This window comes from Eulemur rufifrons, chromosome 29 (genome assembly GCF_041146395.1).
Source record: "Eulemur rufifrons isolate Redbay chromosome 29, OSU_ERuf_1, whole genome shotgun sequence".
Lineage (NCBI taxonomy): Eukaryota > Metazoa > Chordata > Mammalia > Primates > Lemuridae > Eulemur > Eulemur rufifrons.
The window spans coordinates 74,843,087-74,857,133 of NC_091011.1; the positions used below are offsets into that span (position 1 = coordinate 74,843,087).

General features: G+C 35.7%; 1 protein-coding gene across 14 annotated transcripts in view; it reads right to left on the bottom strand.

The window, feature by feature from the left end:
- The window catches only part of CADPS2 (calcium dependent secretion activator 2), a 451,849-nt gene that overhangs the window by 24,368 nt on the left and 413,434 nt on the right, over positions 1-14,047 (bottom strand). For all 14 annotated transcript variants that reach the window (XM_069462753.1, XM_069462752.1, XM_069462749.1 and 11 more), the window contains 3 exons: positions 13,033-13,116; positions 12,894-12,926; positions 44-151 (listed from right to left, as the gene is read on the bottom strand). In XM_069462753.1, coding sequence (XP_069318854.1) covers positions 44-151; positions 12,894-12,926; positions 13,033-13,116 — 225 coding nt within the window. The remainder of the gene's footprint in view (positions 1-43; positions 152-12,893; positions 12,927-13,032; positions 13,117-14,047) is intronic.

The following is a 14,047-nucleotide window of genomic DNA, read 5'->3' on the forward strand; positions in this document are numbered from 1 at the left end:
TATATCTATAATGCCAGCATGCCTTGCAAGGGTAGCTACTTACATCAAACAACTTTTCTATATACATTTCTTCATTGACCTTTTCTCGAAGAATATCCTGGTTTTGCCGAACAAACATAATATAAGTGTCTGCCAGATCCATTCCTGGTTTCTGTTGTGAGGGAAAAGCAGGAAGAATAAAACAACATCAGGTCTCAGTTATGAAATTCTTATATATTCAAACCCTGAAAATTAAGTTTATACCAGTAAAATATGCTCAAGACCAAAGCAACAGTGAGCACTTCAACAAATTCCATAATTAAAGTAAATAAAACAATTTATTACTGAGATTCACAATTTGAGGTCATAGTTGTTCATCATTTTAAAAATAATTAAAAATACAGTGTTGTAAGCCTGGACATATCTTTTTTTTTTTTTTTTTTAAATGGCTATCTTGAAAGGTCAATATATCAAGTAGTATAAGTGAATAAATTTTTCCCAAAATTTTTCCACATGCAACTATCATTTCCTAATTGAAAATACAATTTACTTTTCATCATTTCTGGCAGGTTTATCTGTACTATGAAAAAATGTTAGCTTTCCTTGGGGTGCCTCCTTTCCCTATTATAGGTGTTCAAGGACGACAAACTAAATTTTCCTATTAAGCTGAGTAATATATTATTAGGAAGATATTGGGGAAAAAGACTTAATACATTACAAAGTAAAACATAAAATATTTTGTGGATTATCTGTTGTTACTGCTCAATATTTACTAATATCATCTCAATAATTTAATTTAGAAATGCAAATATCAATGAACTAGCTTCCTATATAGAGCCAAAGATGTGGATTAGATAACTCTCCAAAGCTATCTAACATGGGGTGTCTTCTAACGGGAGAGGAGCTAGAGTAGATAACATAAGTTTTCCTTGCTGTAGACCACAAAATCACTACCTGGGAGGGATAAAAACCTGATTGTCTGCTAAAAAGTTTTCGTTCTTGATTTACGTTTTGTTCTTTCTTGAGTTTCTTATAGCTGGACTAGTTAATGAAAATACTCACTTGTGTCATTCACACCTGGGCTTGATTCATAATCTGTGCTTGGTTATTTGATTAGAGTTTGACAGTAAGAAGAGTAACATGTAGAACTGATGCCCAAATAAGCCAGTTAGCCTTGAATCATTTCGTGTCCAAAGAACATACTTATAACCTTTGTCAACAGACTCATTTGCAAAAGTAAATACCATAAGAAAATTAGGTAAAAGAAGACATGAATCATTTAACTATCACTACTGCTGGAAAAATAACTCAAGGTATACATCTGAGTGATGCTAGGACAGTGGTAGCACCTTCTCCTTAAATAAAAGACAGAAACTGGGTGTGGCAGCTCATGTCTGAAATCCCAGCACTTTGGGAGGCTGAGATGAGTGGATCGCTTGAGGCCAGGAGTTCGAGACCAGCCCATGGGCAACATAGTGAGACCCTATCTCCACAAAAAAATAAGTGAGAAAAATTAGCCAACTGCAGCAGCGCATGCCTGTAGTCCCAGCTGCTTGGGAAGCTGAGGCAGGGGGATTGCTTGAGCCCAGGAGTCTGAGGCTGTAGAGAGATGTAATCATGCCACTGCACTCCAACCTGGGCAACACAGCAAGACCCTGCCTCTAAAAAAAAAAAGAAAGAGAAAAAAAGTTCTTGCTACTTTTTTGAGGGGTGATATACTTTATATATCACACTGAACTTGCCCATCTCTTAACTAACACGTAATATAGGAAATGAGCATATCTTATTTATTCCGTTTATAACATTTAATTTTATTTTTTTGGTAACAAAGCTATTTCTGTGCAGTATGAATCACTGCAATTTCTTACTGCTCTTATATTTAACCTACAGGGAAATATAGACCACATAAATTCAAGGATGTTTTTAACGTAACTTTGATATAACAAAAGTAGTTATAATTTGAAATAACTATATAAATGTCTTCCCTGGTCTCCCCTTCAAGAGCATTCATACACAACGTAAGTAATACATTCCAAACCCAACAGAGGTAACTTATCGAATTCATTCCTTCACTATTTTTCTGCACAATTCTCATAAGCAATATTTGAAAGTTTCAACAATTACAGGAATAATCAATACAAACCTAAATTATTTTCTTTTTTGGGGTGGGGGTTTTATACATTAGTTCTTCCAGTGAAGATGCAGGGTACTTTGCACAAAGATTACTACTATTAATATCTGAGGACAACTCACTCATAAGATACGTATTTTTCTCTTTGCCTCTCAAACTTTGTCAAAACACTGAAACTGAGAACATTCAGAAAACATAGTGCCACAGAATGAAAATGACACGAGAACAGTTTTCTACACATAATGGCAAGTTAGCTCAGCTGCTGAGTTTCAGACAGGTGCCTGGAAACAGGATGCTGTAACATGCGTAACACCAGGGCAGTTGGGTACAGCTCAGTTAAACTGGGAGTTGATGAACAGACAAATGAGAGACTTGCCTTCTCTACCGTCTCTCCCCACCCCAACCCCATTTTTGTTTCCGCCTTTCAAAGAAAAACTATGCTTAGAAGTTTAATCCAGTCAATCACTAGACCCATCAGACTCAATAGAAAGTAAGTTATGACCAGGAAGACTGGATAATGACTTTAACCACTCACCACAGACATCAGGGTAATTTCTTTTCTATTTCCTTGGTCACTTACCAGATAACATTAGACATCATGCAACACTGTCCAGGAAGAATTTATCTTTCACCACCTAACACTAACAAATACTTTACAGTTTAAGCCTAAAAGAAAACTAAATGCTGTTCCCTCTTGGCAGATCCAAAAGATTTAATGCTGAAGTCTGTAAGTTGAGATAGTTCCAAACTTTCTAAGGAAATAAGAATTTGGTTGAAGTATGAGGTAAAGCTCATTTAAAAGTTTGTTTTAACAAATTGTTTCTTTTTGAAATTGCATTTTCTCCCCTTTGGCAAAGTAATATCCACTTTCCTGGAAAACAAACCTAGGATTCTTACCTTCCTCATTGGCATTATTTCTTCCTTTATCTTTGAGCTGTTTACCTATTCTTGAAAGTGTGACATATGGGAATTTCACACCTAGTGAATATATTTTCATGTAGCTTGTGGCATGAGACTATAATCATTAAAAGAATACACACAAGTAAGAGTAACTGTAACAGCTGGTGACATTTACCAATTAGAATTAGAGTTCTTTAAAACACTTTATCCTTCATTTGCTGTATGAAGTGTAATTATCTCTGATAAATTGCAGAAAAAGATGTAATTTTCCTTTTAAACAGATTCTACATACAGTACAGACGTGTTTGGATAGAAGACATTATCGCTGGTTCAGTGCTCCTTTGTGCTCAGACTCTTGTTTCATGGCAGTGAAATTTACACACTTGGAAAGTCATCGCATTGAATTCCATTATTAAATGTTATCTTATTAGGAAATGAAGTTTAGTTAAAAAAACAACTAAGTATACTACTCAATTTTTGTGGTTCTTTTGGCATGTAAATGAAAAGAATGCATGTGATTTCACTGCAGAGACAGACTACAGCTACAGACTCTGATACAAGTGGGTGTCTACCAACTTTACCAAAAGAGTGGCCTGTTAAACTTCAACTGTGGATTTTCGGGATGAGTTTTTATGAAGAATATTGTATTTTAAAGAGCTATATTTAGAAATCTTTTCTAAACTGGCAATTAAATCAGTTTTCTAAAAATTAGTTTTTTAAATGAATAGGAGAAAATGACAATTAAAAACCACATAGCAAGCAAACTATGTCATAAATACTATTTAGAATAAGTGAAGGATTTTTTTCATACTCCCATTTAACCTCTGAGATTCTTAGTTCACTAACTTTTCCTTGTTTTTTAAGGTAGCAATCTCTAAATGAAGTTCCTAAATTGCTTTTAATCTGATTCAGAAAATAACAGAATTTGGCTACCAAAGTTATGTAAAGGCACAAAAAAAAATCTAAAAAGTTCCCCCGTGAGTATAAAGAAATCAATAATTATAGAAAGAAATGAAGCATTTTGAGGTGAGTTCCTCTTGCGTTGGTTGTATAAGTAATTGAATACATCAGTGAGTGAATGAGTTTCAGAAAAGGATGCAGACTCCAGCAAATTTTTTTCAAGCGTTAATCACTAGTTAACCTAGCAAGATGAACATGCTGTTTAAAAAAAAAAGAAGAAAAAAAATCCTTGTTAATTATATGCTGCGAACGCTCTTACTTCCTGCTGCTATACCTAATCCCACAGGTGCAAGTCTTCGCTTTCCCTATTCATGGGTAGGTGGGTGCAACGCTGCAGTCATTTTTCACAGCAACAGATTTAGATACAGAAGAAGCCGCTTAACCTTCCACTGGAGGTTAACAATACACTACACAAACACTGTCATGGTGCCTATTTAACAAGGAGACAAATTTTTAAATATACGGTTCCAGTCTCAAAGATTAACTAGAAGCTACGGTGTAATTGACTTAATTTAAAAGTGCACTTCTCATAACCTAGAAAAGCTTGCCTTGAAGAAATAATCAAGAGTGGAACTGTGATATCCTGATTTATGATAATCTGCATGCTTCATAAATGAAATACCTGTGTCTGGTCATTCATTACCATTTGGAAAAAAAATGGATCTTTTAAGTATAAGACAATAGCATGTCTTCTAAATTTGAAATTGTAGTAGGAAGAATTTATATCTCAATGCTGGCATTTAAGATTCAATAACAGTTTATAACTGATCATAGAACAGTTCTACAAACACATAATTTATCCCAGGTATTGTTAAAAACAGTATTTTTCTTTTACTATTTAATATATCCTTTATTACTTTGCAATTTATACATCAATTTTTATATTTTTGTATCTGAGTAAAAATGTTCTGAAACTTTTCAAAAGCATTTGGAGTAGTTTAAATAAGTTATATCTTCTCAAACACTTAAAATATAGAAGGTTTGTATATAACCATGATGATTATGTTGTAAAAACAGCAAATATATTTTACCAAGTTTTCTACAAAGTAGAATTATATTATATTCTACAAGGTAGATTATATAATTAAGAGGATATATATTATGTTTTACCAAGTTCTTTACAAAGTAGAATTATTATATTGCATCCACACAGAAAACAAAAAGGAAATACATAGAGCTAAAGCCTTCAAACTAGATCTATGCAAACTTAAATATTATATAAGCCTGATGGGAAGAAGAATAGTTCATAAAAAAGGGCAGAAGAAATTTAAACAATGAAAATGTCACACGGATATAAACTTTTCCAATTTTTTAATAATAATTTTTTAAATCCATGAAAAAAATTCTCATCGTTATTTAGAAAAATTCCTAACTATTATTTCAAGAATGAAGCAGCCAGAGGCATCTTTCTTTTTGTTAAATTTAGCAGTTTTCAAAATTACATTAATTATTATTTAGGTACTTTGACTCCAAATTGGAACAAAAAATTCTGAATTAAAGATAATGGCACCCACATCCTTTTGAAAAAACATTTTAAGATTTGCAGCATGTAGCGTGCACTTTTAAGTATGTATATTTCATTAGTCCTATATTTCTAAGGGACTGTTCCATTATTCCAGAGTTTTTGCTCTGGATAAGGGTCTTGTATCTGTTCCCTGAGTATAATTGGTAAAAAACAGAATCCTACTACAATGCTATAAGAGTATCTGATAAGAATATACTATAATTAATGCTCTTATAACTTAGGTATTCATATTGTTTTTATTAATATTCACATGGACGCTTCATACTATTTCCTCTAAGTACACATGAGTCATATATTCATAGCTCTAGAAACAGTTGATGTAATCATTAGTATGTTCAAATATTTTTATTGTATCACTGGAGAAAATCTTTTCAATGAGAAGTTTATTTTAAATATTAAAAGAAATAGTGTTTTTATTTTAACTATTAAAAGGAATGATAGTTTAAGATATTAGCCTAAAATACTCAAAGAAAGGAGGCAGCTTAACTGCCTGAGATTTATGGGTTACTACGCCTTCCCCATTTGAGACTATGAGCATCTAGTATCTTTCCTGCTATTTCTGATCTATAAGAAGGATCACTAACATCTCAGAGGTTAGAAGAATAGCTGCTGATACAGTAGCACCAAACAAGGAATACGTACACCACATACAAGCTCTGTGCTATCATCTTCATGAATAATGATCATAATGACGACAAAGGCATTAAATCTCTGTTTACAGTGACGTTCGCTAGCCTTTCCCTAATCTACCTACATTTGTTCTGGTGTCAATTATAAAACACTACATGAGGACTTGAGGAAATGAAATGAAAATGCTGCAGGTATGATTTCATTTTTAGCTTTTGAAGTTTAGATGGACTGGGATTGATTTACTCAGCCTAATTTGGAACCTTTTGGATTTTGGCTCAAGGAAGGTCTGAGGGTGCTAGAATGACAGAAGCTTTCCATGGATTTACCTTACATGAGAGAGAAGAGCCAGACGGGCAAAAAACAAAGGAGTAAAGATGAGAGAAGCCAAACATTCATCTGGGAAGCACAAAACTCAACATCCTCTGCTCCTCTAACAGTGAGACTGTCTATCTGGTCCTGGGGCACACCTCTCTCTCCAGGCGAGCACATCCCAGAGGGCAGGAGCTCCATTCCCCAAGTTCCGCCTGGCTCTCATTCTGACGTAAATCACTCAGTATTCAGGTGGCCTTATCTTAAGTAATAAACAATATCAGAAGCCAGTAAACAAAGGAAGAAAAAGGGGAAATACTATTGTCACTGAACTGACTGATTATACCTTAAAAGTCGTCAGTGATGTATATATACACGGTACTTACTATTCTAAAACAAAAGGAAAACAAATGGAAAAAAAGGTAATATTTTTCATGTTGCAAAAGGCAACTGATTTTCCTTTTGGAAACTGGTCATATTCTGAAGCAGGGAGTGGACACTGCAGAGGAATGCCTGGGAGCAGGAAGCATCATTCCATGTAGAAACAATAATCCCTTTATTTCAATAGTGCTTTACATTTACAAAGCACGTTCATGTCAATATCTTCATTGAATTCTCATAAGAACCTGGTGAGGGAGACAGCACAGGGATGATATTATTATCCTCACTGCACAGGGGGAAAATGGAAGCCCACAGATCAGACAGGTAGAAAGGAGCAGAGGTGGAACCTGAACTCAGATCCTGGACTCCCCATCAAGTCTGTACAGTATAGAGTTGGGTTCAAGCCACAAGAATTATAAAGAAGAGAAAATATTTGAGAGAATTACTTATGAAGATAAGAGAAAGATTAGCCATCTCCAACTTCTCAGGACAGACAACCAGCATCGGGCACCAGCACCATGAAGCCAATGAATGGGGACAGTTCCTCTTTTCCTCCCTCTTTGTTCTTGGTCACAGTAACCCTTATCATGTCCTGCACGTCTCTTTAGCTGTGTCACCTCAGTGTCTAGCTCAGCAATCACAAGCAATGTGTGTGATAATGTTAACAAGAGCACTTTCACCAGGCATTTTACACACACACCACCCACTACACTCTCAAATGCCCCATAACTAATATGACCTCTAGAACAAAATTCCAGAATCAGAGTTGGAAAAGACCTTTAATGTCATATGGTCATATTTCCTATATAATACAGAAATCTTCAGTATGACATCTGGCAAATAGCAGTGTAGCTTTTACTATATCATCTTGCTTGAGCAACTTTAATTTTTTTTAAAGTTTTTCCTTACATTAGTTTCATTTCTGTCTCCCACTAATTCTTAGTTACTGTTCCTAGTTCTGTTCTCTTGATTGATGCAGATTTAGGCCGTTCTTTTTTCTAAATGGGAACTCTTTACGTATTGAACAGTGCTATCTTACCTCTTAGATTTTTTCCTCTTTCCAGGATAATGGATTTCCTTTTTTTATTCATAAGCCATTATTTCCAGATCCCCTTAACGACCCTGGCTCTTCTCTATAGGAGGAGGTAAAAAGAATGTGTCCTCTTAAAAGTATACACATAGGATTTGTCCACAATGATGCGGACGGGATCAATACAGTATAGAGTGGAATGATTATTTTCTACAATCTAGACACCAGATTTTATTATAATTAATAATAATGTATGATAATAGTTAACATTTACTGAGCACTAATTCCACTGTAGAAACCTTGAGAAGTGTTTAACATAGTCACAAGGATTTTATACAAGGAATAATTACATCTCCATTTTACAGATAGAGAAATTGGTGCTCAAGGTCATCCTGATATGGGTGAAGTGATGGAACAAGGATTCAAACACAGGCAGCCTGGCTCATTGGCCTAATCGTAACCCCTCTGTTGTGCAGCTGTGATAGATCCAAACTATCATATATATTTTTTTTTTTTAAAGACAGAGTCTCACTCTCTTGCCTGGGCTAGAGTACCGTGGCGTCCGCCTAGCTCACAGCAACCTCAAACTCCTGGGCTCAAGCGATTGTCCTGTCTCAGCCTCCCAGGTAGCTGGGACTACAGGTACACGCCATCATGCCCTGCTAATTTTTTTTTTTCTATTTTTAGTTGTTTGGCTAATTTCTTTCTATTTTTAGTAGAGACGGGGTCTCACTCTTGCTCAGGCTTGGTCTCGAACTCCTGAGCTCAAGCGATCCTCCCACCTCGGCCTCCCAGAGTGCTAGGATTACAGGCGTGAGCCACCGCACCCGGCCTATCAGATTTTTTAAAAAGCATTTATCCCACATTATTGTCTTACATGATTCTTCATGCAACTTTTTAACATACATTGCTATCAGCTACATCTTACCTATCTTACAGGTTAAGTAAAAAAATTTTTTTGGTTAGTTTTAGTATAATACTATAATCCTACTGAATTTTTGGTTGTGGCCTAGTGTTCTCCTGTCTGTAAAGCTAATGTGAACATTTTCATCCTGGCCCTGTATCTAATACCAGCTCTGTCAGGTCTGAGTTCCCTTCTAAGTTACTGTAGACCAGGACGGACTCATCCTGTCTAGGTCTTGCATTTTTTAAAATGCCTGAGGTCTTCGCCCACATGAACATTCTAAGGTTCTATGATGGGGCCATGAACTGTGTAGCTGGAACAGAACTGCTGTCCAGGATAGAGCTGATTAACCAGGAGCAATCTACCAAACTATACTGAAGGTTACAGCTCATCACCTTGACCAGAAACGTATCAGGGAGAACCTTACCAGCTTCTTTGCCAAGAGCCATGAGACACTGGAATTTATTTCTGTTCAGGAATATATTGAGATTTTTTTTTCTCTTATGTATGATTTTTTTACTATGTTCCTAACACATTATATTTAAATGGCTTGATTTATTTTCTGTTATTAACTCATACATCTTCAACAATTGAGTATATTCTAGGAACAGGAATTCTTCCTTTTCTGCATTAGGAATGTTAATTTCATAGATAATTTCATTTTACAGAATCAATGTTATTGTCCCCTTCTCTACAGAATTTTTTCTCATGCTTTATCTTATCATCTTGAAGGAGACATTTTTGGGCTCTGTTGCCTCTTAGATGGAACTGGACAGACATCAAAAATTCACAAAGTGGAAGAATGTCACAGTTAGAAGGACTAATGTAGTTATGTAACTTATTCACTCATTTTATAGATGACTAAACTATAGCCATTTAAGTGCAGTAATGACCAAGGTCATATAGTTAATCCAAGGGCATAAAGCCACATAAAATCAACTAAAATTGAACAATTATTAGGTTCTAGGTATGTGTACTTTCCTTTTAATAAACATTTTAGAATAATTTTAGATTTATAGAAACACTGTGGAGATAGTACAAAATTCCCATATACGCCACAGCCAATTTCTCCTATTATTACCACAAGTTAGTATATTTGTTAATGAACATATATTAATACAGTATTAACTGAAGTTCACCCTTTATTCAGATTTCCTTAGTTTTTACCCCATATACTTTTTCTGTTCCATGATCTCATCAAGGATATCATATTATTAATACATTTAGTGATTATGTTTCGTTAGACTCCTCTTGGTTATGTCAGTTTCTCAGACTTTCCTAGTTTTATTTTAGAGAGGGTCTCACTCTGTCGCCCAGGCTGGAGTGTAGTGGCATGATCATAGCTCACTGCAGCCTCAAACTCCTGGGCTCAAGCTATCCTCCTGCCTCAGTCTCCCGAGTACCTGGGACTATAGGCACTTGTCACCACACCAGGCTTATTTTTTTACATTTTTTTTGTAGAAACGGGATCTTACTATGTTGCCTAGGCTGGTCCTGATCTTAGCCTCAAGGGATCCTCCCACCCTGATCTCCCCAAGTGCTGGGATCACAGGTATGAGTTACTATGGCCACTTCCAGAATTTTTATAGTTTTGTATCATATGTGCAGGTCTTATCTTTGAGCTAATTTTTGTGAAAAGTGAGACAGTGCTCTTATTTCTCATAAGTCTCTCAAGCAATGCTTCAGAAAGGCATACGTGCTAGAGCTGAGTATAAAAAAAAGAGTACAGCCAACAGGATCTCATAGCATTCATTCATTCATTCATGTATGACAGGGTTTCATTCTGTCTCCTGAGCTGGAGTGCAGGGGCATATTCATAGTTCACTGCAACCTCAAACTCCCAGGCTCAAGCAGTCCTCCTACTTGTGATCCCAGAGAGCCTAGCCTTCTGAGTTGCTGGGACTACAGGTGTGCACCACCATGCCTGGCTAATTTTTCTATTTTTTTGTAAAGATGGGGTCTTGCTCTTGCTTAGGCTGGTCTCAAACTCCTGGCCTCAAGCAATCCCTCCTGCCTCTGCCTCCTGAAGTGCCAGAATTACGATCGTGAGCCACCATGCCTGGCTAGGATCTCATAAAGTTAATATTCACAGGCATCAATAAGAGAATGTCCATACCTGAGGGAGGAACTTGTCCCTTAGTAATCTGCCATGGCCAGACCACAGCTATGGGGTAGTATGTTCTGCTGGACAGGAGGTGGTGGGGGAAAACCTTGATTTAATAGTGACATTGGTAAGCTGGAATTCATCTAGGAAGAGTGATTGACATGACAAAGAGTCTGGGTACAATGGCTATAGCAATGTTTTTCATGTTGATATGTCTACTGCCTTATCTCGATTATGAACCACTTGAGGGCAAGAAATGTACATTTTTATCATGTATGCCCAGGATCTAGCACTCAATATGTGTTAAATAAATGTTTAATTAGTGGGTTTAGTGAAAATATTGAGAATGTTTAATCTAGAAAATAAGAGTTCCTCAGATAGTCCATGCCTGTGAATAGCCACCATACCTCTTGGGAAGAGGAGGCTTGATAATTATCACCAAATATGTGAAAAACCTGCCATGCTAAGGAGGAGTCAGAAGCAGGATTAACGGGTGGAATTCACAGAGGTACAGAACTTCAGCTCATAATACCTAAGAATAGGCTGCTTTATGGTGAGCCTACAACAACTGAAATAATTAAACAGAGCCCAAGTGAATCTTCATGAGGGATTTTAGAGGAGGGGATTTCTGCACTGAGAAAAAGACTGAATGAACCACTTTCTGTCTCTTTTGACTCTGCAATTCTATGGGGTGAAAGAGATCTAGTATAGAGTCAAATAAAGAACTTCAAAAGCCATAAGAACATGAATGATTATGGTATCACATTCCATTTGCAAATTTTAAAAAACCCAAACCATATTATAAGATGTGTATTAGGAAGACCAGTGAAGTTCAGACGTATACATGATGATTTCTCTCTTCCTTTTTAATATATCAAATATAAAATATTTCCCTAATTCTCCCTTTCTCTCTTTTGTGCTGCTGCTTCATGGGACCCTGTACATGTGATTAGTTCAGCTTATTGCCCAGCACCAATTCTCTGATTCTAGGTACAAGGTAAGTAGGATGTAAAGACTTCTTTGGGAATCATTTATAAATTAAAAAGCCCTATTCCAAAGAAACCACATGCAAAGGTGGAAAAGTCCAGGGCTTTTTAATTTATAATGTCCATTTATAGCTACATAAGCAATAAAGCCAGGGACAAAATGTGGTTATACTTTCTAAAAATAAGAGCCATCTATAACTGATATGCAACAAAGCTTGCTGGTACTCAAACTGCTAACATTCCCAATGGTGATCCAGAGATGTGACGTTCCTTAAATATGAAGAGATGATTTATATCCATTTAGATTTAGATGTTAAGGTTCCTATCATTGTGCTCTAATTCTTTGAAAACTGATACATGTGCCAAAATATATGATTAAACAGAACACCTTACATCTTGATCATACATATGATAATAGAACTTAAAGCAAAACCAATTTGGTATGATGATCAGTTTAAAAACTACACAAATTTGTTGGTCATATTTGTCAAGTGAATTTTTTCATTGTAGTTAAGTAAGTTTCAATATTTCCACCCATGGCAACTTAATCTTTGAACAAATTTATGGGTTATGAATTATTTACAAAAGAATTCTGTGAAAAATGAATGTTAAAATAAGTGACTATTGATTTCTAATACTTTTGTATTTAGAAAACTAATTTCTTTGGTTTAACTGGTTTATCTTTCTTATTTTATTCTACAAGAAACCTGTTAGAGCTTTCATTTAAAGGGAAGAGAAAGTGAGTATTTTTTAAATAAATAGTGTGGGGCATTTTCTATCCCATCATCCAGTGCTATAACTTCCCTGTGCTACTCGGGTGACATGTTCTCATGATCAAGTGACCTCCTTAAGAGTTTCCGAGTTATAATGAAGAAAGTACACTGAAATAACCTTGCCAAGTCTTGTTATGAGAATTAGGGATTGCTAAGGAAAATAAACTGCTCCCTGAGGGAATGGCACTGGTTTAAAGATTTGAAATAAACCCATGGTGAACTGTAATTCATTTTTTAAAAGAATTATATATAGTTTTTAAAAAGATAGCAAATATACTTACTGGAACATCAACATATTTTGCAGCTGCTTTCACCTTCAGAGGGAAAGAAAGAGATAATTATGAGAAATATTTTAACGGCTACCTAAATACTGTGACGACAGTTAAAAGACAGCAGGAGAGAACTCATTCAAATACTTACAGTGAATGACAGAATGGATGAAAAGAAAGTGCCTTCATCATATCTGGACAGCTTAGACAACACCCCTTCCAACACTGAAACAAACTATAATACAATTTACAGTGAGTATTTAGAATGTTACTGTGCATACAAACTAACAGCAGGGCAAACAATTCCTGAACCAGCTTTTCCCATGGCACAAAAATCCACAATGAATAAACTGACAACTGAGGTCAGGCTAACATGTGATGTTTACTTTTTCACTCTGAACATGAGCTAACTCTGCAGTCCTTTCCTTGCTCGTGGCTAGAAATAATGCATAATTTTAAAAAAAAAATGTGTAATAGTAGTCTAATCACTTTACATGTGAGACTATTTAAACCATTGATAACGTTAGGTTCATGAGATTATTCCTTAAACCGTTTTTCAACTTCATGGTCAAGCTTAATCAAATTCCTCTTTCTCATATATTACATGACCATCCTTCAGGTTTTTTCTACATTTACACAGGAGGTTGAACAAAAAAGAACAGATAATGAAAGGGAGGTGTAACATTCAGGGTTCTTGTGACAATGGAACGAAGTCTGACAGTTAATAAGCATCTACCAAGCAGTTCTAATTGGGACACTTAAAGATCATCCCTGCTTCCAGCAGCTTTCACAACAGTTGCGCAGAGAAAACAGACACACACACTGCAGAGCACAATGGAAAGGGCACTAGACTGAGAATATATATTCTGATGCCATTGCTGAGTGTTATGTAGGCTCAGTCTGGCCATTGTACTTCTTGGGCCTCAGTCCTCCATCAGTTAAATAGACCGTGTATGCATGATGGGTGGGGAGGGGGAGTGGAATTCAAATTAGTCTCAAAATAAAAATTTATATTTCAATGAAATAAAAAAAAAACCCAAGTATATTATAATATAATAAAAAATGCAGAGAATTTTACTGAGAGGAAACATACTAAGATTTGGCATGAAGAGCAATGAATAAGAGATATTAATAAGGATACACTGCCCTACATCTTTCCTCTTTAG